General features: G+C 40.9%; 1 protein-coding gene across 3 annotated transcripts in view; it reads right to left on the reverse strand.

Moving 5' to 3' along the window:
* LOC122808646 overlaps nucleotides 1-25,236 on the reverse strand; it is a 411,096-nt gene that overhangs the window by 75,036 nt on the left and 310,824 nt on the right. For all 3 annotated transcript variants that reach the window (XM_044079616.1, XM_044079615.1, XM_044079614.1), the window contains 2 exons: nucleotides 9,653-9,904; nucleotides 7,749-8,108 (listed from right to left, as the gene is read on the reverse strand). In XM_044079616.1, coding sequence (XP_043935551.1) covers nucleotides 7,749-8,108; nucleotides 9,653-9,904 — 612 coding nt within the window. The remainder of the gene's footprint in view (nucleotides 1-7,748; nucleotides 8,109-9,652; nucleotides 9,905-25,236) is intronic.

Below are 25,236 nucleotides of genomic sequence, written 5' to 3' on the forward strand. Positions count from 1 at the left end.
CATGCTACAGACCTGCTACTATCCTGTAGTCATACATTAATACCTTGTTGGACAATGTCTGTTTAGGTTTTGTTTGTTTTATAACAGTTTTTAAAAGCTGTTAGCCTATTAGAGGAAGACTTAACATCTGAGCACTGTCCATGTGGCAGAGCTAAGTGTTTTATAGATTTGTCAGCATTTCCATTACTTAGTGGTATAATAACAACTCAGTTGTGATCAGAGACCCAATTACAATCCTCTGTGTTACTGATGTTAAAGTAGTCGACAAAGTAGTTGTTTAAGACAGAGAAATTATTGCTATTTTAATCAGATACAAGGAACCTCAATCAGTTATGAGTATTAGAATACATTGGTTCATTATTAGATAAGTAATGGGGCTCAGGTGTTCATAGACATTGGGCAGAGATGTGTAAAAGTGTACTGTAGTCTTATGTCTTGATTGTTGACAACAACTACACAGATTATGAACATGAATACGGGTAGTAGCAGACACCATACAAAGATCAATTAGGGTACTGAGAGATAACAATCAATGATCAATTGGGGTAGTGGGAGGCAAAATACAATGATCATAGGTTCATAGGTGTGTACTAGGCTAATGCCCCTGGAGCCTTTACAAGCCTAGCCCATAGAGTGCCCTGGCATCATGCCAACTGATGGTAGTTACCAATGCCTCTATCAAGAGAACCAAGTAGAACTACATTAGTTGGGGTAGTGGGAGGCAATATACAATCATCAAATGGGGTAGTGGGACACAAGATACAATGATCAACTGGGGTACTGGGAGACACCATGTAAAGATCAATTGAGGTAGTGAGAGACAACATACAATTGGGGTAGTGGGAGACAACATACAATTGGGGTAGTGAGAGACAACATACAATGATCGATTGGGGTAGTGGGAGACACCATACAAAGGTCATTTGGGGTACTGGGAGACACCATGTAAAGATCAATTGGGGTAATGAGAGACAACATACAATTGGGGTAGTGAGAGACAGCATACAATTGGGGTAGTGGGAGACAACATACAATGATCGATTGGGGTAGTGGGACACAAGATACAATGATAAATTTTGATAGTAGGAGACAACATACAATGATCTGTGGCCTACTATCTTGTTTAAGACAAGACAACCTAAGTATGATCTTAGCATCATTACTATATTATGGTAGAGACAGGGTGTCTATATTATATAATCAAAGGAGTAAAATCTCGACTTACCTTTAATCGACCCCTATTACTCGAAACTGCACAACATCTAATGGCCAAATCAGCGATTTCTTTCTAAGGGAAAGAAATCGGTTGGCTGTTCTGTTAAATCTGGCCTTTTCCCAACTGTAGTGTGATCTCAGAGTTAGTATATTTAGTTAGGGGTGTGTGTGTGGGGAGCACAGACCCCCATTGAGGGGGTGGGGTGTGAAGCCCCCACTTTTATAGTGGTTGTTGTAATGTGGTGTGCATGTTTGGGCTATTGATTTCTTTCCCTTTGAGAGAAATCAATGACTTGATGTTTTGATGTTGTGCAGGTTTGGGAAATAGGGATCAATCAAGGGTAAGCTGTGATTTTACTTCTTTGTTTATATAATATAGACCCGAGACAGGACCTAGAGTGGTGAATCATCAGCATCACTGGAAAGAAGTGGGACAAACTTAGTTATGATATGAGGTCTGCATCATGGGGGGCTCTGAAGGAAGTGGGAGAAATTTAGTTATGATATGAGGTCTGCATCATGGGGGGCGCTGAAGGAAGTGAGAGAAACTTAGTTATGATATGAGGTCTGCATCATGGGGTCTCTGAAGGAAGTGGGAGAAACTTAGTCATGATATGAGGTCTGCATCATGGGGGGCTCTGAAGGAAGTGGGAGAAACGTAGTTATGATATGAGGTCTGCATCATGGGGGGCTCTGAAGGAAGTGGGAGAAACTTAGTTATGATATGAGGTCTGCATCATGGGGGGCTCTGAAGGAAGTGGGATAAACTTAGTTATGATATGAGGTCTGCATCATAGGGGGCTCTGAAGGAAGTGGCTGAAACTTAGTTATGATATGAGGTCTGCATCATGGGGGAGAGCCGTTGCTGGTAGGAATTTTCATTCCCTAAACAAGGTTTTTATTTACTTTTTTGTATGTTGCTAATACACTGCAAATCTCTGTCAGCAACATATCAGTAGGGCAGGGGAAATGTTGCTGTTCCTGAGGCATTACCACCACTGGATCATATGCAAATAGATTCCTGTCATTCCCCCTTGTTAACCATTGGTATTCTGTTCTTGACACATTTATGAGTGACGCAATTCAGAGAGGAGGTGATTAACAGATGTTTTCCATACACGGAGTCCAAAGCCTGCACATTGGTAGATGACAGCATACAATGACTTACCCCATTGTACTCTAACCTTTATGAGTCAGAACAGCTTTGTTAATGCCACTGCATAGTGTACCACATCTGCTCTGTGGCACAGAGTTTTTATAACTAGCACCCAAAGAAAATACTTTGTGATCTAATGAATATTTATTTTAAATGAGATATAGTGCAGTGAAGGCATATAGTTCAATGATTTGAATATAGCTGAAGATAATTGAGACAGCTTGTATTTAGTGTAAATAGTTAGTTTATATAATGTTTATATGAATTCCTTTTTATTTCTCTTTAACATCTGAAACAGTAATAGATGACCCTGGGTTAATAAATTTGTTTGCATTGTTAGTTATTTAGAATATTCTTCTTTTGGCTTTTCCCGGTTAGGGGTTGCCACAGCAGATCACCTGTCCGTTCATGATTGGCAGTGGAGTTTTTATGGTGTTGAGTTGCCAGCCCAGTGCCCAACCTTCCACAGAAGGCACACACATGCACTCATGCCAATTTAGTGTCCAGCCCACCTACAGCATGTCTTTGGGAGTATACTGGAGCACCCGGAGGAAACCCACGCGACCACAGGGAGGACATGCAGACTCTGCACAGAAGGCACCTCAGCCAAGTATCAAACCGGAGAACATCTTGCTGTGAGGCATCAACACTAACTGCTGCACCACTGCAGCCACCCTATTGTTAGTTATTTAGAAAACTATGTACAAAATCTAGGACATAGAGTTGTCTTAATTGTCTTATTTCAGCTGAAGTATAAAACAAGTTTAGTTCCTGACCATGCACTTTATTGCTAAGGTTGTACATCCCCATTCTTCTTGGTATGACTACCATGTCTTGCATAAGTTTAAATGTTAGATCCCAGCTGTACACTAGAAATTGCCCTTCCATGTGCATATCATATGCCCTCGCCCTTTTCAGTTTCATAGTAGTGTGTGACAGTTGTTTGAATTTGATATCATTACTGTAGCTGTACTCTCTCTTTCATGTCCATTATTATTATTATCTCCCCACCAGATGATGCAGTTAGTTATAAAGTTTTAGTGCTAGTGAGAGCTCTTCACTCTTTGACAGTGTCTTACAAGGATCTTATCTACAAGGATCTTAAGCCACCACCCAACAACAAACAAACAATATTGTTGAGTTGATTTATACAACAATATTCTAATTATATTATTATTATATTTATAGCAAGGTTCATAGGTTCATACTACACTAAGTGTCCTTGTGGGCCATTTTCAGTCTAGCCAATTACCCCATTTGGAATCAAATTTTGCACCTTGTCACTGTAAGGCAAACACCATAACCATTATGCCAATTCTCAGGATAATTTATTTGATCACAACCTACTTATGGGAAGGCTCCATCTCATTGGGGTGTTGCTTTCTGACCAGGACTGCATGTTCATCTGCAGCTTGGAATACTGTCTCTGACAAGTTAGGTCACCATGATGTTTTTGCCACACCTACAAGATGTTGCATCCCTCAGTCCAAACCCAATTGGTTCAGGCAGTTGAATCTCTTACCTTGCAAGACGACCAGGTGCACATCATTCTGTAACGTTCCCCTGTCAAAGGTCAGATGAAATCTGTAACGTCCAGCATCCTGAAAGGAAGCAGACACCAGTCGAATGGACAAGCTATGTCCTGAACCTTCATTTTGAATTTTGTCAGTCTCCTCCCAAAACAAATTTTGCTGTGAGTTGTTCAGTAAAGCCAGTGTCGTGCTATGTCCTCCTTCCTCTTCTAATCTCAGAAACTCTCCTTTCTTCAGGTTGATGTTTCCAAATTTTGAATTCTTGATGTCCTGAGTGAGTTCCAATGGCAGGATAGCTGACTGATTTACAGACGTGTACACCATCACAGACTGGCTCCATTAATTCGGGTTGGACATGGCTTTATACGTCAGGCACAGATCACCTCTGAACAGGCGGTATGCCACTGAGTAGAGCTGGAGTTTCTTTAACCGGGCAGCATATGGCATCTGTTTGAGCCCTTTGATCCTCTTGGTGAGGTACTTTTGGGGTCTTTCCAGTTGCTGCAGGTGTCTGGTAAGGTACATCCCAAAAGGGCATTGTACTCAATTATGGGCCTGATGAGGAATGAGTAAAGAGGCACGATGACCTACCCTGATCTAGATGTGAATCCCTTCATGATTAGGTGGGCTATATAAAATGTTTTTCTAACCAATTTGGCCACGTGGTTGTCAAATGAGAGATTGCTATCAACTTGGGTCCCCAGGTCCCTAATTACTTCTTCTGTACTTAATGGATTACCACCTATGTGGTAATTTGTGGGCACTTTGTTTTTGCCAAAGGGGATGACTATACACTTTTTGGCATTTAGCTTGAGGCCATGGCTCTAGCACCAGTTGTCTGTTTCTATGAGGCCCTTTTGGAGGATGCTTGTGTCGGCTGGAGAGTCAATTATGGCGCCCAGTTTGCAGTCATCTGCGAACTTGGTCAGCCACAGTCCTTCCGTGTTGGCCTGTACCTCCGAGAAATATATACCGAACAAGAGAGGTGCCAGGACTGAGCCTTGTGGGACACCACTTGTAACTGGTTTGGAGTCTGACATGGCTCCAGCAATTCTAACCATGTGGGTTCTGTCCTTGAGCCAGTTTGCAATCCATCTAGTGACATAGGGGTTTATATTTAAGCTGGTGAGCTTATCTATAATGCCCGAGTGGGGTATTGTATCGAAGGCTTTTGCGAGGTCCAGGTAGGCTGTGTGGACCACCTTCCCCTCGTCAATGGCCTTGGTGACTGTTTCAAAGAAATCAACCAGGTTTAAGAGGCAGGATCTGCCCTTAACAATGCCAAACTGGGTAGGATCCAGTGTTTGTAGGTCCCCAATATCTTTATTTATGAGGTCCATGATGATCCTTTCCATAGCTTTGCAGACCAAGCTAGTCAGGCTTATGGGGCGATAGTTTCCAGGATCCGTTGAGGCACCACCTTTATGGAGAGGGACCACTGTTGCTGTACGCCACTCTTTGGGCACATATCCTGTAGTAAGGCTGAGATTGAACAGTAGTTTTATGTTTGGGTTTAGCTCTTCTTGGAGTTCATGTAGGACGCAGCCCGGGATACCATCTGGTCCCATTGATGCTGTGTTTTTTGCTTTGGAGAGGGCGGCTCTTACTTGAGCATCTGAGATGTCAGGGGGGCAGCACTCTGCTGGGATAGATATTTGCCCTTTTGGTGGGGAGGGGAGTTTGCGCTGAACCTGTCAGCTAGGATGTTGGCAATGTCTGTGGGTTCCGTGTATTTTTTGTCATTTTGGACTAATTCTGAGAATATCTGGGAATTACCACCCAGGTTCCTAACATAACTAAAGAAAACCTTGTGATTATCCTTAGTGTCCTGTGCAATTTTTCTCTCGAAGCTGGCCTTAGACAATTTTATGTGTGCCCGTAGTTTTTTGCTAATACTGATCAGTGATGCCTTCCCTTTTGGGATTTTGCTCTATCATTTAGTAGCTTCCTCCTTCTATTGTATAGTTTGTTTATGGCTGGGGTCCACCAGACAGGACGTCTGCCTTTGGAGGATTGGGTCTTGGTTTTATTTGGGATCGCATGATCCATGCATTCCTGAAGGTGTTCATAGAATGTGTTTATAAAGGATTCTGCGGTCTGGGCTGTATTTTCCACAGGCCCGGGGCTTTGAAGGATTCCACCTCAGTTTTGAGGAGTGTGAAATTTGCTTTAGAGAAGTTTTTCACTGTGGTTTTCTGGGCAGGGGTGGGGTCGGGATGTGAATATCCAGTGAGATTAGTTTATGGTCTGATCTTACCAGTGAGGGATACACTTCTGGTCTGGAGCATAGAGTCCCCATGTTGGTGATGATCAGGTCCAGTATGTTTTCCCCTCTTGTGGGAGTGGTAACAAGTTGTTCCATAGCATTTGAGTTTATAAATTCTAGGAACCTTTGGGCTAAGGTGTTGGAGCTAGAGTAATGCTCCCAGTCTATGTTTGGGTAGTTGAAGTCGCCCAATATAATGGTGTTTGGAGAGACCTTCATATTTTCCAGTGTTCTCAGGAAGGCTGAGTGGGGTTCCTGGGTTTGGGAGGGTGGTCTGTAGCAGGCTATAAACTGGAAGGCAGTTTTACCCACTGTTAGTTGCACATGGATAGTCTCTGATGCTTTGTGCTTTGCCACCAACCTGGAGGTGTGGGTATCTTTGATGAATATCGATTCTCCCCTCCTTTTGTGGTTCGGTCCAAGTTTGGGGCCGAAAAGCATGGTATAAGGTATAACCTGGTAGTGCTGGGGTGCTCTCGGGAGCCCTGAACCAGGTTTCTGTTACTGCACAGATATCGATGTTCTCCATGCTAAGGAGAGTTTCGAGTGCGTGCATCTTGAGGTTTAGACTTCTGGCATTGAGTAGCATTACTCTTAGTTTCTTATCCCTTGTGATACCTATGGAGGTGGGTTTGTCTTTTGAGCCTTGCCTAAAAAAGGCACTATGGGGGTAGCAAGAACCTTTGCCAATATCCGAAAGCCCAGGGGTGACAGGTGCAAGTCGTCCCTAGCGAAGCATCGTGGCTTGTCGAGCATATCATCCCAAGCTGACAGGCATTGGATCCCCTTTGAATGACACCAGTACTTAAGCCAATTGTTGAAATTGATCATCTTGTCTTCATATCTTGGCATCATTCTTGGTGAGGGTAAGATGCTTGGTATGACTACCTTGTCTTGCATAAGTTTAAATGTTAGATCCCAGCTGTACACTAGAAATTGCCTTTCCATGTGCATATCATATGCCCTCGCCCTTTTCAGTAGTACTAGTCTGTGTGACAGATGTTTGAATATTATATCACAACTGTACTCTAGTTGTCTTTCCATGTGCATTATTATTGGACCACTCCCTAGATGTAGATGTTAGTTTTAGTGCTAAATACCACTCCATAGTAAGGACTCTTTCACTTCTTGACAGTGTCTTACAAGGATCTTGGAAGTTTGGCCACCTAATAACAAAACATATCCACAAGTTGATTGCTAATTACAATACAACAGATGTTATATTCTAATATTATAGTTATTATCTCAGGTTCATAGGTTAGTACTACACTAAGTGTCCTTGTGGGCCATTTTCAGTCTAGCCAATTACCCCATTTGGAATCAAATTTTGCACCTTGTCACTGTAAGGCAAACACCATAACCATTATACCAATTCTCAGGATAATTTATTTGATCACAACCTACTTATGGGAAGGCTCCATCTCATTGGGGTGTTGCTTTCTGACCAGGACTGCATGTTCATCTGTGGCTTGGAATACTGTCTCTGACAAGTTAGGTCACCATGATGTTTTTGCCACACCTACAAGATGTTGCATCCCTCAGTCCAAACCCAATTGGTTCGGGCAGTTGAATCTCTTACCTTGCAAGACGACCAGGTGCACATCATTCTGTAACGTTCCCTTGTCAAAGGTCAGATGAAATCTGTAACGTCCAGCATCCTGAAAGGAAGCAGACACCAGTCGAATGGACAAACTATGTCCTGAACCTTCATTTTGAATTTTATCAGTCTCCTCCCAAAACAGTTTTTGCTGTGAGTTGTTCAGTAAAGCCAGTGCCGTGCTACGTCCTCCTTCTTCTTTTAATCTCAGAAGCTCTCCTTTCTTCAGGTTGAAGTTTCCAAATTTTGAATTCTTGATGTCCTGGGTGAGTTCCAATGGCAGGATAGCTGACTGATTTACAGACGTGTACACCATCACAGACTGGCTCCTGTCACTGATACCTAATTTTTTCAGCAAATGATCATAAAAATAAGACAAAAGAGAAGTCAGCTAAATTATTTATGCATAAATAAAAAGACAATACTTTCTGCATGGCACAAACAAATGAAAATGAAATGCTCATGCACGGTGTTAAAGACAGGCAGTCTTACATCTGTAAAAGTTGGAATAGTACTTTCCTCAGTACCTTGGATATGTGGTCTAGCCCACATTGTACATATCCAAGAGATGTAGTCTGTGTTTCATTACCTTGAAACTTTGGTATAGGATGGCCCCCAGAGGTCATGCCCAATAAATGTTGCTGTGGTGTTAACTGAGCCTGTACAGTTTACAATACCCATGCCTTGTTTCTCTTTATTAAAATAGTTTCTAAACATTTATTTATTTATTTATTTATTTATTTATTTATTTATTTATTTATTTATTTATTTGGCATCTATGTGGGTGGACTGGTTCTGAGACCATACCTCTCAAACTCTTACAGGAAGAAATCTGGACAAATCCACAAATAATGGTGGGACAAAGGTCCAAAAATAAGGACACTTTTTAAATATTGCTCTTACAAACTTACAACTTTGACATAGTAATGGGTTTTGCATTAGCATGAATTTTCTGAGGAATATGAAGTCTGAAACTTAACTGTCTGCCATTATTTTCTGAACTCAGTCCTTAATGATTTGCCAGAAAACCACAATTTTATAAGAAACAGACTAAAAATATGAGACAAAAATCTGGACAGTTGAGAGGTATGCTCAAGCCCATTTTCTGTCCTGATCTGGGCTATAAAGCAAAATAGTTACAACAACGCAGTTACAGACAAAAGAAGCACAGTAAAAAGATCACTGTACTGTGATGAACCAATAGATTTACAGATGTACGTTTAATACAGCCAGTGCACACAGGGTGCATTCAGTTTAAGTTTTTTTTTTTATATTATATAATAAGGGCAATGACATCAACACAAATGTACTTTTTCCACCTCAAAACTATGGAATAGTTGCAGAGATGTGGCACAAATTTGTACTGTGACTCTAGCATGTCTTACATGTCAGTTATGTGGATTATCTCACATCAACATTCCCTAAGTCCGACATATAAAGAGCATTTATATGCTGTGTTTGAAAGACCCTTTTATACAGAGACAGTTATAGTGTGGGTATTGCACATTATGAAATCTATCCCATGAAGGAAAGGAATCAGTAGGTTTCATTGCAAAATAATACCTTCCCTTCCAGCTCTGGAGAACACTGTTGTTCTGTGTTTTTGTGATGGTCTTACTGCTTTTAAACAGAACACTTTAGGCTCCCTAACTCCAGAAGGTAAAGCTCTTATGTTAAGAAGACCACTGGAAGTGTTGTATTGTGCATTGACTAAATACTCCAACTGTAAGTACAGACATTTGTGGGTCATTTTTCCACATGAGAAGTGTGGTGCTCATGTCTTACAGGCAGATACATGTGAGGAACATTACAAATCAAACCTGAACTATCTGGGATATCTACTATTCTATAATCACTCGTAGCAAACAATAAAAATAATATCTTACCCAAGACTTGCACTGTGTAATAAGCCTCTGCATCCTTGACACGACACCTCCACTGTCCACTCTCCTGGATTTGTATATTTCTGACATCCAGAGTTTTATCACCATCACTGACGTGATATCTACTGGAGCTACTCACACTTTCACCTTTGGGATTCAACCATGTTATTAAGTTTTCAGAAATCGGAGGATTAATGTCACACTTTAACTTGACATCTGTTAAGTGTAGATAATGTTCTCCGTCTGGTGATGTGACTAGAGTTAGTAGAGGGTGAAAAATGAAAAATATGGAATGCTTAAGAGAGCAGGAATTTGAAATTCTTAATTAAATGCATTACATTTTTATGTTGCATTTTTATGGCTGCCATACTTACTCATGCCTAGTACATAATATGTCTTGTATTAGGAATCTTCAAAGGAGCTGTTTTGTTGCTTTGAAATAGGGAATGCAAACTTTATATGGCTGCAAACTCATGTGCTTTACCCATAATGCTTTACGCAGGAAATATATAGCAGTATGTGATGATGTGATTTAAAACAACAATCAGAGCACCAGTGGAACAGCCTGCAGAGTTCTTGAGTTGTGTGAAAACTAAGATGCAAATAAAGAGTTTTGTGGAACTAAAAATCATCTGTGGGAGCTCTGACTTACTTGAAAGGAACAATTCTACTAAACCTCCACCTACCAACCCTACCAACTCACTCTCAATTGCACACCTAAATATACGCAGTATCTGCAACAAAATTACTCAACTTCATGCACTCTTACAGAGTCAGCCATTTGATATCCTATGTTTATCTGAAACATGACTAAAACCTTCCATCAAAGACAATGAAATCTCCCCACCTGGCTATAATATTATTAGACTCGACCGTACTTCCAAAAAAGGAGGGGGAGTAGCAATCCTCTATAAAACTGAGCTACAAATCAGTACACTCAACCTTAACTTACCAACAAATGCTAGTGCAGAAATAATAATCTCCAAACTGCAGCTAAATTCTAGTACAGCCATAAATATAATCTGTGTCTATCTCCCTCCAGGGAACAATTGTAATATTCTAGAGGACATTCTTAGCTGACTCTCTAGTAATATCCCTCAAGAAACCATTATTCTTGGGGACTTTAACATTGACTGGAACTCCTGCACAAATATGAATCCCACCACCCACATTAACCTGTATGGCTTCTCACAACTGATTAATTACCATACCAGAACCAATAAAATAAATAACAAAGCTAACACCTTAGAATGGATACTAATACCCCACAGCAAACTTACACAACAGGCATCCTTCCTGATGACCTTAGCTACCATTGTCTTACATATATTATCAGACATAAAACCGACATAACATTCCCAAACACTTTCCAAATAATACGTTCAAAAAAGCATTTCAACCCAGAACTTTTCCAAGCAGAACTTAATCAATGTAATTGGTCTCCATTAAAAACTCTCCCTCTCAATAACGCCGTGGAATACTTTAATACTACATTCTTGGCTATCTTGGATCATCATGCTCCAACCTGTTCTATCAGAATCAAAGCTAAACCAGCCCCTTGGCTTAGTAAGGCTACTAAACAGAAAATCCTACTTAGAAATAAATACTGGGCAAAATGGCGTACTTCTAAGAATCTGACAGACCATAAAACCTTTAGAGAACATAGAAACAGCACTAAAAGAGCCACCCTGCTAGATAAAAAGAATTACTATCTACAATTACAACAATCCTCTACCAGACAACCTAAAAAATTCTGGGCTAGTATTAATAATCTCCTCTACCCAGGCCAATCAATCACACCCAGTCCACAAGGATCTAACCCCAAAAATCCAAAAGAAACTGCCAATACCTTTAATTCTTTCTTTACAGAAACCATCCAAACTCTAGCTAGCCACCTATCACCTAATATATCTAACTTGCCCACATCTTCTGATAATCCACCCCCACAATTTCACCCCATAACCTGCATCTAACTTCATACATCTCCTCCCTTCTCCAAAAGTTAAAACCAACCTCCCCATCAGCTGATAAACTCCCAGCAGAATTCTTGCAAAAAGGTGCTAAAGCCATTGCCTACCCTATTTCCATTCTGATAAACAGATCTATAAACAAAGGTGATGTACCATCAATCTGGAAAATCTCACATATCATCCCTTTACATAAAGGAAGAAACTCCAATGATTACTCTTAACTATCGTCCCATAGCTTTACTATCCCCAATAGCTAAAATTATGGAAAAATGCATCCATAAGCAGATACTCAACCACCTTCTCATAAATAACCTACTTGCTAATTGCCAACATGGCTTTAGACCATTTCATAGTACTGCCACTGCCCTGCTATCATTCACGAACTGTATCAACAATAACCGCAATAACAACAGTCATTCATCTGCAGTCTTCATTGACCTATCCAAAGCTTTCGATATAGTCAACCATCAACTCCTACTGCATACCCTTAAGTCTCTCTCTCTGGATTCCCTATCTTTAAAGTGGTTTACATCTTACCTTGGTAATCGTCAGCAGGCTGTACTCTGGCAAAATGAACTTTCTAATCACCTCCCAATCTCCCTCGGCGTTCCACAGGGCTCTATTTTAGGCCCACTCTTATTTTCTATCTTCATAAACGACCTTCAGTCTGTGATCCCATACTCTACCTGTATTCAATATGCAGATGACTCAACCTTAATCTGCTCTGCTAACTCACCAACCGAACTTCAGTCAATTACTCAAAAAGCCTTCAACGCTGTTGAACAATGGTTCTCTTACCGCTGCCTCCTCCTAAATCCCAAAAAAACTAAATTGCTACTTTTCACCCCAACCTAAAAGTCTTCCCCTGTACAGATCCATCTTATTTCTAACAATGGTACCCTTATCTCACCTGACCCTAACACTAAACTGCTAGGAATAACGATTGACAACAACTTAAACTTTGATACACACATAAACAATACAATAAAATTAACTAATAAGAAACTGGGATCCCTTTATCGCATCAAACACTATCTTTCACCAGAAGCTAGGTCTGCTATAGCTAGAACTCACCTTCTATCCACTCTGCTCTATGCTGCTCCCATATATACTAATATCTCCAAAAACAACCTCAAGAAACTAGCAGCTTCCTATAATAATATTGCTAGATTTGCTACAGGCTCTCCTTTCAGTACCCATCACTGTTTAAATCTTAAACACCTAAACTGGCTTGAATTCCTTAACCAGCTTCAATTTCACCAACTCACTATAGCTCATAAGACCCTGTATCTACCTAGCAATACTCCTATACTCTCTAGCCTCCTCACACCTTACAACAACCTCAAAACTTTACGTTCCTCAAACAAACTGCTGATTAACGCTACTAAATCCAACAACTCAGCAGGTGACTCCTTGTTCTCTATCTCTGTAGGGAAAAGTATGGAATAAACTTCCATCCGATATCACAGCTCAGACGTCTCTACTACTTTTTAAAAAACATCTAAAACTACATCTCAATAATCACTGGCTATGCACCTGCACTAACCCTGACTAATTTCTTCTCCCTCTAACTTTTCCCTCCCCTCCTTTATGTCTTCATATGAAATCTTTACAATCTATCCTTTTGTCCACAAATATAAGCATTTTATGCTAAATTTATCACTGTAACTCATGAAACTGGAATACTATGCTAAACTATGAAAAAAAAAAAAACACTTTTCTCTTTTGACTGTACTATCTTAAATTTTCTAAATTTTTTTAACAACACTATTCTTATATTGTAATTACTATGTATAACTATGTGGAGCTTTTCTCCCAGGGCCTCTACTGAAAATGGACATGTATCCAGCTAGACTAGCCCGGTCAACAAATGTAAAATAAATAAAAATAAAAAGAATAAATGAAGACACAGAGGGGTCTGTGGAGATGTAGTGACAATACAGAACAGCTGTCATGCATGGATAATACAGAGTAAAATAGGTATGCTTGCATGCCATGTATTCATTGATAATATAAAATAAAGCAGGTATGGTGTCTGGCATGGATTGAAAATCTAGTGTAACATATGTAAGGTACCAGGAATGCATTGATAACTTGGTATAATACGGGTACAGTATCTAATGTATATGAGTATGTAGTGTAACAGAGGTGAGAATACAGATGCCTAGCATTCAAGGATAGCCTAGTGTAATACTAGCAAAAGAACTGGCATACATGGGCATTCTAAAATAATACAAGCAAGGGGCTGGTATGAATTGATAAGTAAGTGAAATACAGGTAAGTTGGCTAGCATGCATGGACACCCTAGCACATTAAGGTGCTAGTTCATAGGTTCATAGGGTCATAGGTTGATACTAGGCTATCGGCCCTAGGGCCTATACAAGCCTAGCCAAACAATTCCTCAGATATTTCTTCCCACAATATTTACTTCCCTGGACCCCTATCTAGCAGGGCGACTGAAATGATCCCCAGGGTGAATTTCCTATCTCCCATCCAATCGTCAAGGTTCCTCTTGAAGAAGGCCAAGGACACGCTCTGCTTGACATGTATGGGCAGTCTATTCCAGAGTCTGGGGAGTCTCTGGGTCGGGAAATTATCCCTCCAGCATGTTTTGTTCATTGTAATGACAAGGTTTAGATCCCTGGAGCATGTGGCTCTGAGGGATTGGGATTTCTTTAAGTGGAGCATGTCCAACAGCTCAGAGTTTCACATGGCCTTGTATATTAAGCAGAGATCACCTCTGAGTAGACGATATGCCACAGAGTATAGCTGGAGTTTTTTTAGATGGTCAGCATAGGCCATCTGCTTTAGGCCTGTGATTCTTTTAGTGAGGTATTTCTGCGGCCTTTGCAGCTGTTGCAGATGTCTTGTGAGGTACATACCAAATGGGGTGTTGTACTCTAAAATGGGTCTAATGAGGAATGAGTACAGTGGGACAATGACCTTCTTTTTTCTGGATGAAAAGCCCTTAGTGATGAGGTGTACCACATAGAAGGATTTCCTGACTGTTGTGGTGATGTGGTTATCAAAGGTGAGACCACTGTCCACCTGTGTCCTTAAGTCTCATCACACTTTTGCTGTTTAGTGTACTGCCACCTATGTGGTAATTCATGGGTACATGGTTTTTCCCAAAGGGGATAACTGTACATTTCTTGGCATTAAGCTTGAGCCCATGGCTCTGGCACCAAGCATCTGTTTCTGTAAGGCCCTTTTGTAGAATATCCATATCATTTTGGGATTCAATAATGGCTCCCAGTTTTCAGTCATCTGCGAACTTTGTTAGCCAGAGTCCCTTAGTGTTGGCCTGTACTTCAGAGAAGTAGATGCCACACAAGAGTGGTCCCAGGACTGAACCCTGAGGTACTCCACTTGTCACTTGTCTGGAGCTGGATTTGGAGTCGGCTACTTTTACAGTCTGGGTTCTGTCAGTAAGCCAGTTGGAAACCCATCGAGTGATGTAGGGATTTATGTCCAGCTTAGGAAGCTTATCTAAGATTCCAGAGTGGGGGATGGTGTCGAAGGCCTTGGCGAGGTCCAGATAGGCTGTGTGGACTGCCTTACCCTCATCCACAGCTCTGGGGACTGATTCGAAGAAGTCAATCAGGTTCAGGAGACAAGATCGGCCCTTCACGATCCCAAACTGGGTGTGATCCAGTGTTTGAAGGTTGCCAATGTCTTTGTTTATAAGTTCCATGATAATGCGTTCCATGCCCTTGCAGATCAGGCTCATCAGACTGATGGGACAGTAGTTCCTGGGATCCAAGGTGGATCCCCCCCCCATGTGAAGTGGGATAACTGTAGCTGTGTGCCACTCAGTGGGCATGAAGCCTGTGGTGAGGCTATGATTAAACGTAACACTTAGGTGAGGTGCCAGTTCATTTTGTAGTTGATGTAGCACACAGCCTGAGATGTCATCTGGTCCCATGGATGCTGCATTCTTAGCTTTGGAGAGTGTGGTTTCTACCTGTGTGGCTGTGATTACCAGAATTTGGCAATCTTTTGGTATTGAGATGGGCCCTTTAGGGAGTGAGAGGGGGGTGAAGTTGGCACTAAATCAATCTGCCAGGATATTGACAATATCCTTGGGATCAGTATATTTAATGCCATTCTGTTGTAGCTCAGAGCAGATCTGAGCATTGCCATTTAGATTCTTGACATAACTATAGAATGCCTTGTGGTTGTCTTTGTAATGTTTGGCAATTTTATTTTTGTAACTAGCTTTGGGGGATTTTATGAGGGATCTCAGCTTCTTACTGAGGCTGGTAAGGGAGTTTTTTGCTTCCTGGGATTGTCCTCTTTTCTGCAACAGTTTCTTCCTTCTGTAGTATAGTTTGTTTATGGCAGGGGGCCACCAGACTGGCTTCCTTTTTTTGGAAGAGAGGGTCTTGGTTCTATTTGGGATGGCACAATTCATGCACGAGTGGATGTGCTCATACAGTGCCTTAGTGTAGGATTCAGCAGTTGAACTTTCAGCTCCCATCTACATGAGTGCCATGAAGTTTGTCACTTCTGACTTCAGTAGCATGAAGTTGGCTTTGGAGAAGTTTTTTACGGAGGTTTCCTTACTGGGGGGTGGAGGTGGGATGTGGATGTAAAGGGTGATTTCCTTATGGTCAGACCTGACCAATGAAGGAGTGACCACTGGTATGGAGCATCTATCCGCCATGTTGGTAATGACCAGGTCTAGGATATTGGAGCCCCTGGTGGGACAATGGATTAGTTGATCCAGGGTGTTGGAATTTATGAATTCCAAGAACCGTTGGAAAAAGGTGTTGGTACCCGAGTAGTTTTCCCAGTTAATGGCAGGGTAGTTGAAATCACCCAGTATTAGGGTGTTTGGATGTATCTTAATATTTTCCAGTATGTTTAGAAAGGTGTAGTGAGAATCTTGGGGCATGGTGGGGGATCTGTAGCAAGCTACAATTTGGATCGCATTCTTACCTAGTGTTAGTTGCACCTGGAGAATTTCAGATGCATTGTGTTGGGCAACTAGCCTAGAGGTGTGAATATTCTTGGTGAATATGGACATTCCTCCACGTTTAGTGTTTTGGTCTTGGTTTGGTGGCCGAAAAGTGAGGTAAGAGTTGTAGCCTGGTATTGCAGGGGTGCTCTCTGGAGTCTTGAACCAGGTCTCAGTTATTGCACAGATATCGATGTTCTCCATGTTTAGGAGTACCTTGAGAGAGTGCATTTTGAGGTTTAGGCATCTAGCATTGAGTAGCATTACCTCCAGATTTTGCATGCTTGTATCTGTTACGTGGTGGTTTTCTCCTTTGAACCTTGCCTAAAAAAGGCACTATAGGGGTGGCAAGAGCTTTAGCCAGTAACCTGAGTCCCAGGGGTGCCAGGTGCAGAGTATCTCTGGCAAAGCATCATGGTTTGTTGATCATGTCATCCCAGGCAGACAGATACTGGATCCCCTTTGAAAGACACCAGAAACTTAGCCAATTGTTGAAGTCAATCATTTTGTCCTTATACTGTGGTATCATTCTGGGTGAAGGCAGGATGCTACTCAGGGCTAGGGTCATACCTGCCTGGGCCACATGATCCAAGAGCTCTTCCTTGTCTCTTTTCATGTAGTCCAGGGAGGTACGTCTCAAGTCATTCACTCCCAACATGGACAATAACAGAGTCGTATTTGTACTTGTTGTGGAGTAACTTGAGTGCACGTGTTATGTGGTGGATCCTGGCACCCGACAGGCAGCTGACTGTAATTTTCTCCTTGCTCAGACTGGTGAATGGGACTTCAGTGTGCCTGACTATAGAGTCACCTATGACTAAAGTGTTGGGTACGTTGTCTTGCCTTAGGGGCTGTTGTTGGGTGCACACTGGTGTTGTGAGCTATGTGTCACTTTGGTTGTGACTGGTGTTTGTTTGCGTTTCAGCTTCGGAGGTCCTTGCTGCTTGGGCAGGTTAATGTTATGGGCCTCCGCATATGTGGGTTTAGTGTTGCTATGTGTGTTGTTATATCAGTAAAGAGTCTAGTGTGCAGCATGAATATCTAATGTAATAGAAGTATCGTCTGGCACCACCCTTGAACTTAAGGTTGAGAAGAAAAGCAGAAGTTAAAGGCTAAAGAAACAATGTAACAAGCAGCTTACTACAGTTAAACCAACACACATGGGGAGCTTCAGCTCAGTGCAGTATCTATATCCTTTTATGAAGTGTTACATCCTTGTGACCTTATAAAGATATGCTAGTACTGGACTTGTGTGCCAATTCCAGCTACTGATTGCACCCCCTGATCACTTGCACCTGGGGCATCAAATCCCTTTCCCCTACCCTAGTTACAGCTCTGGTACATTGGCTGCCATGCATATATATAACTTAGTGTATAGGTAAGATGCCTGGCATGCACGGATAGCCTAGTAAAGGTAAGGGGCCTAGCATGCATGGATAGCCTAGTATAATGCAGGTAGGGTGCCTAGCATGCATGGATAGTCTAGTATAATGCAGGTAAGGTGCTTAGCATGCATAGATAGCCTAGTATAATACAGGTAAAGTGCTTAGCATGCATAAATAGCCTAGTATAATGCATGTAAGGGGCCTGGCATGCATGGATAGCCTAGTATAATACAGGTAAAGTGCTTAGCATGCATAAATAGCCTAGTATAATACAGGTAAGAGGCCTAGCATCCATGGATCGCCTAATGCAGAATAAGTGCATGGCATGCATTAATAACGTAGTGTAATGCAGATAAAATGTTTGACATACATGGATATATAGGGAAATATATGCAAGATGCCTACATGGCTACCCTAGTGTAATACAGGTAGCCTACTGTAATGCAGATGAGATGCCTAGCATGCATAAATAGCTTAGTAGAATGCATGTAAAATGCCTGGCATGTATTAATAACTTAGTGTAATGCAGATAAGATGTTTGGCATACATGGATATATAGGGAAATATATGCAAGATGCCTACATGGCTTCCCTAGTATAATACAGGTAGCCTACTATAATACAGGTAAGATGCCTGGCTTGCATGTATAGCCTAGCATAATACAGGTAATGGGCTTAGCATGCATGAATAGTGTAGTATAATGCTTGTAAGGGGCCTAGCATGCATGCATAGCCTAGTAGAATACAAGTAAGGTGCCTAACATGCATGGATAGTCTAATATAATACAGGTAAGGGGCCTAGCATATATGGATAGCCTAGTATAATAGAGGTAAGGGGCCTAACATCCATGGATCACCTAATGCAGAAGAAGAAGTGCCTGGCATGCAATAAGCAGCTTGTTACAGTTATATCAATTCACATAGGATCATAATACCATAGGAAGTACAAAGCTGTTGAAGCAGAGGCCGTGGATGCATTGCCAACAGCCAGCCATAGGTTCTACCACCCTTTTCAAGGAGGGCAAGACCTGTAAGTCCCAGAATACATTTAAGGGTACCCCAAGACCTGTAAGTCCCAGAATATATTTAAAGGTATCCCAAGACCTGTAAGTCCCAGAATACATTTAAGGGTACCCCAAGACCTGTAAGTCCCATAATACATTTAAGGGTTCCCATCCAATTGTCTATCCCAGAGTAGCAGGAGGTAGAGGCCGAGGAGCCTCTCACTCTCCATTTAATTTTATTTACATATTGGTGTACATTGAAATCTCTTGTTCTGGTGTTGATTGTGCCATTTCACTTACCAAGAAACAGGACATCACAGAAAATATGATCCCTGATGGTGCAGATAGTGAGGGAGAGATCCCATCTCAGAAGCCTGTAAGACAGCAAATACAGGGACAGCGATTTAAGCATCTCCTGACAGCTAAGATCTTTAATGACAGAGATCCTTTTAGTTAAGATCCTCTGCAGTTTTTCAGGTTTTTTGATATGTCTAGTAAGGTGCATGCTGAAGGATGCATTATATTCTGTGATGGGTCTGACCAGGGCAGAATAAAAGATAATTCATAATTACTTTTCTGGAGTTTTGGGGACCTGCAGGTTCAGATGTCACACTTGTGATATGGAGTATCTAGTCAAACAACTCAGTCCCAGTGGAAAGAGCAACACATAAACTGTGTGACTCCAAGCTGTTGCACATCAGTTTTGTTGTCTGTATTCAGAAACTCCTTCTAGTTTACCCTGTAATATTGTCTCCATATTCCTGTAATGAAGGCAAGTATGGCCAATCTAGAATTACCTGTGGTTTTCCCCATTATGTAATTTCCTGGGGATTCCACAGTCTGTAATAAAACATATTCTTAACCATTCAGAGATAACCTGTTTTCTCAAAATCTCTAACTACCTGGACTTTTCTCCACTTCATAATTACTCAGATCTCCACAGGTCTGCAATTACCTATGATCTTTCCAAGTTCGTAGTTACTCAAATTTCCCTGGGTCTGTAATTATGCAGGTTTCCCTAAATCTGTAACTATCCAAGTTCTGATAGCAGTCTGATTCAGTCTCCTGCACTGGAAGGACTTCTGCACTGGAAGGACTTTGACACTATCAACTACTTCTGCACCAATAACACGTTTACCAGGCTTCTGCTCCTCCCCATTTCCAGAATGACATCAGCTCCAGTCCCTTCCATGCTCGGAGTTAACATCAGTGGGCTGTCTCTGTTACTATGGACCACTGCCCGCTTTTGATGTTGAAGCCTCCAACAAAATACCTGATGTGGGATCCATATAAGTATTTCAACAACAAGTAGAAGTCATCCCCCAGGCCATGTCCTCTGGAGTCCCAGTCCATCAGGTGCCTGTAATTTTATTTTACTTTATTTTACATTTGATGACTGGGAAAGTCTGACTGGACAGAGGTCCATTTTCAGCAGATGCCCGGGAAGAAAAGCTCCACTTAAAACAATGCTACAAATACATTTTATAAAATACATAACTGTGCTCTTAAGGCATACAATTAAACATATATGAACATATTTAACTTTTCTATGTAGACATATAAATCAATATCATCAGAATAAAATTTAACATTTCTTCATAGACATATAAATCAATACCATCAGAATAGACCGTTGTTTGGTAAATTAAGTATTCAGAGGTTAGAAAATTATAGGTGATCTTTGGCAGAATCCTTGCACACTGCAATGTAGTGGATTAGCCTGGGGTTTCACATGCACTCAGCCAATTGTTAAACTAGTGGGTTTTGAGTAGTTTCTTAAATAGTGAAGCAGAGCTTGTAGAAGTTAAGTGATTTGGGAGTGAGTTCCAGATTTTTGCTATTGTACAGCCAAAGAGAGTTTTACCCGCTTCATTCTTATGTTTGATGACATTTATGAGATTTCAGTCTATTGATCTTAAGGCTCGGGTGGTGGTGTAGGGCTGTATTAGATTCTGTAGTGCGGGAGTTTTGTCAGAGAGGTAGTGCAGTTTGTGGGCTGTGGAGAGTTGACTAGTAAGAAGTAGTTGGGGCAACTCAATCCAGTTGAGCTGTTTGAGGGAAAGACAGTGATGGGATCTATTAGAGGCACCTGTAGCAAACTTGGCAATCTTGTTATAGCAAGATGCCATTTTGTTTTGTTCGCTTTGACGAAGATTAGTCAGGATTGGGGAGGCATACAATAGGGTGGATAATAGGTGCATTCTTGCAATAGTGGTTTTGGTATAATTGGTCATGAATTGCTTGTTCCTATACAGGAGAACAAGCTTTTTGTTTACTTTTTTGATTGATGATTGTTTGAGCTATGTGTACGTCAAATTTGAGATTGTTATTGATTACTACTCCAAAGAATTTAGTGTGTGTTATTGGGGTGATTGAGGTATTATCCTTGGAGTTTATGGTAAAATTATTATTTAGTGTAGGAGATCTACCAGGACTGAAGAGAATTTGTTTTTTTTGGGGGGATTGAGTATAAGTTTAATGCTAGAAAACCATGCTTCAGCCAGAGTAAAGTTATTCTGTGTTATTGTTTGACGTTTGCTTAAGGTTGGGGCGGCACATATGATGCTAGTGTCGTCTGCATATTGCACTATAGAGGCAGAGGGGGATGTGGCAGCTATCTGATTTATAAATATGGAAAAAGGCAAAGGACCAAGTATGGAGCCTTGAGGGACTCCTACGGATACAGGGAGAAGGGAGGATAGTTGGTCCAGCCAAAGAACTGCTTGTTGGCGGCCTGATATATAGTTGTTGAACCATGATATAGTGAGGGAGTTAATGTTAAGGGAAGATAGAATCTTGAGAAGCATGCTGTGATTGACCATATCAAAGGCTTTAGATAAGTCTAAGAATATAGAGGATACGAAATGTACGTTGTTTCTATGGGTGTTGACTATGTTGGTATATGAGTGTAGAGCTGTTGCGGTACTATGGGAGGGTCGAAAGCCATGTTGAGATGTTGATATAAGGTTATGTTTTAGGAGGTATTGCATTAGGTGTGAATGTAGTACTCTTTCTAGTATTTTTGATAAAGGTATAGATATATATATATATATATATATATATATATATATATATATATATATATATATATATATATATATATATATATAAAATCACTTTGTTTTTATAATTGTTTGCTAACTTCTGTGTAATCTAGGTAAGTTTGTCTATGTGGAGCTTTTCTCCCCAGGCCTCTGCTGAAAATGGACATGTATCCAGTCGGACTATCCCAGTAAACAAATGTAAAATAAATAAATAAATAATAAATAAATAGCTGGTGAACTCAAGGGAGTCGCCACCTTTGTGGAGTGGAATAATATGAGATATTTTCCACAGGTAAGGTACTTCGCATTCAGATATGGATCTATTTATGAGGCTAGACACGGGGTAGGATATGGTTTCAGCTGATAGTTTTTATTTTATTTTTATTTTATTTTACATTTGTTGACCGGGATAGTCTGACTGGATGCATGTCCATTTTCAGCGGAGGCCTGGGGAGAAAAGCTCCAAGGGTAAGCAGATACATCATTACATAATACCAGCATTACATATTACAAACAGACTATTTACAGAGATTACATAAGTAAGCAAGTTAAACAAGTTCCACAGGTTACAGTTAATCCTGAGCACAAGTCAGGATTAAATTAAATTACACAGTAAACTGGTTAACAGATTTTTACACATTCTAGAGAGAGTTAGCCAGGCTTGATACATTGACATAGCCAGTTAAGTGACAAATGTTGTTTGAGTCTAGTTTTAAATTGACCTAAGGTGGAAAGTAAGGTAATATCAGCTGGAAGAGAGTTCCAGGATCTACTTACAGAGTTTGCAAAGAGAGAATCACCGGCTGTGTTATTAATTTTGCTAGTCTAAATTAGTAGTTTGTTAGAGGATCGAAGCGGTCTAGGATTGTTACAGGGGGTGATAATATTTTTAAGTGCAGGGGTATTGTCCGGATTATAGAGGATTTTACAGGCCATAATCAGTTGGTTATACTGGATTAGGCTGGGTAGTTCAAGCCACCCAAGCTGATTTAGATTGATGCAATGATGTGTCCTAAAAGGCAGCCCAGTGGCAAACCTGGCAATGTAGTTGTAGCAAATTGAGAGTTTGTTAAGGACAGTCTTGTTTAAATTCGAGTAGAGGGATGCATACAGAAGGGTTGAAAGAAGGTGAGAGCGAGCTATGTCAATTTTAGCTGGAGGGGTTAGGAAGGCTTTTATTCTGTAAAGTGACCCTAGTTTTTATTGATGGTTTTGATAGTTTGGTTAACATGTAGGTCAAATTTTAGATTATTGTCTATGATGACACCTAATAGTTTTGTAGATGGGTCAGGGGAGATTATTGTGCCATCATTTGATTTTATGGTAAAGGTGAAAGCAGTAGACCTATGTGCTGGTGAAAATAACAGCATTTTAGTTTAGGATCAGACGATGTTCAGAAAGCCAGTTTTCTATGGTATTAAAGGTGGTCTGTGTAGCTGACCATAACTCTACTGGAGATGTGGCTGAGCAAATCAGAGTAGAGTCATCAGCATATTGGATACAGCTGACTTTTGGGATGACAGTATAAAGGTTGTTAATGAAGATGGAGAACAGCAAGGGCCCTAGTATAGAGCCTTGTGGTACTCCAAGGGTGTTAGGTAGAAGGTTAGAGAGTTTGTTCTGCCAGAGGACAGCCTGCTGTTGACCATTCAGGTAGGATTGAAACCATTGGAGGGCTCCAGTATCTAGACAGAATGTTTCCAGGGTGTGGATTAAAAGTTGGTGATCAACCATATCGAATGCCTTGGAAAGATCCAAGAAGAGGGCAGAGGATATATAATTATTGTTGTGATCATGGTTTATGGTGTTAGTAAAGGCTAGGAGGGCTGAAGTAGTGCTGTGATGAGGACGGAAGCCATGCTGAGTGTCTGCCATAAGGCGATTTTGGATTAGGTGGTGCATGAGTTGTCTATGAATACATTTTTCCATAATCTTTGCAAGTGGAGAGAATATAGCTATTGGCCTATAATTGGAGAATTCAGTAGAGCTGCCTCCTTTGTGAAGTGGGATTACATAGGATATTTTCCAGATGGTGGGAATTTTAGCTTCTACTATGGTTCTATTGATTAGTATTGAGATGGGGTAAGCAATAGCATCAGCTGATTTTTGTAGGTACTCGGCAGGGAGTTGATCAGCAGAAAGTGTAGTGGGTTTTAATTTTTTGATCAAGGTACGGATAAGTGAAGTGGCGACAGGTTGGAAGCTGAACGCGAGTAGACTTCTAGGGGTGCTACTTTCAGGACCAGGGGAGCTAGGAGGTAGTTGGCTAGCTAGGGCTTGAATTGTCTCAGTAAAGACTTGGTTAAAACTATCAGAAACATCTTCAGGGGTTTTATCAATAGTAGTAGCAGGGATTGGGGTTGAAGTTTGTCCAGGATGTAGTAGATTATTTAAACCTGCCCAAAACTTCTGAGGGTTATTTTGATTTACTGTCTGTAAATTACAGTAGTATTGTTTTTTGTCTTGTAAAATTGATTTTTTGGTTTTGTTCCTGGATTGCCTGTATTTAATGTGATCTTGAGGGTCTTTAGAAGAATGCCATAAAGCCCATGCTTTGTTTCTAAGGGTAATTTTGAGTTTAGACTCTATAGAAAGCCATGGTGCAGTTTTTGCCTTGGTTCTCTTTGAATGAACAGGTGCATGCAAATCATGGATCTCAAGGAATTTGTTGTTAAAGTATGCGAAGGCTTCCTCTAAGGGGAGGTGTTTTAGAATAGACCAATTACATGAGTTTAGTTCTTGTTGGAATTTGGCAGGGTCAAAGTTTTTATTGTTTCTAACCTTTCTGAGTAAGGGTTGTTAGGAATTAATGGTTTTCTGTTTAATTACATATGTGAGAAGGTGATCACTTAGGCCATTAAGGAGGGTACCAGAGGTGTACAGTTGGGGGTGACTGTTTATGAGTAACCAGTCAAGTATAGTTGAAGAAAATCAGTGGGAAGTTTATCAGCAGAAAGCGTGGTAGGTTTTAGTTTTTGAGGAATTTAGTAATAAGTTGTGTAGGTGCTGGAGACAAGGAAAAGCTAGAGGGAGTCTGTTGTGTAGTCGGGGTAGTAGGGGTGGGAGAAAGTGTCGGGCCGGTGGTGCTACTTAGGGTGTTAGATACAGCTAGGACTATTTTGGTAAAGAATTTGTTGAATTGTGTGGGGGTGTCCTCTTTGTTGGTTGGTACTATGGGTGGGAGTGCGGATTTTACCTGGGTGCAATAATTTATTTATTGAGGCG

This window comes from Protopterus annectens, chromosome 8.part0 (genome assembly GCF_019279795.1).
Source record: "Protopterus annectens isolate FY-2018-M chromosome 8.part0, PAN1.0, whole genome shotgun sequence".
NCBI classification, from domain to species: Eukaryota; Metazoa; Chordata; order Ceratodontiformes; family Protopteridae; genus Protopterus; species Protopterus annectens.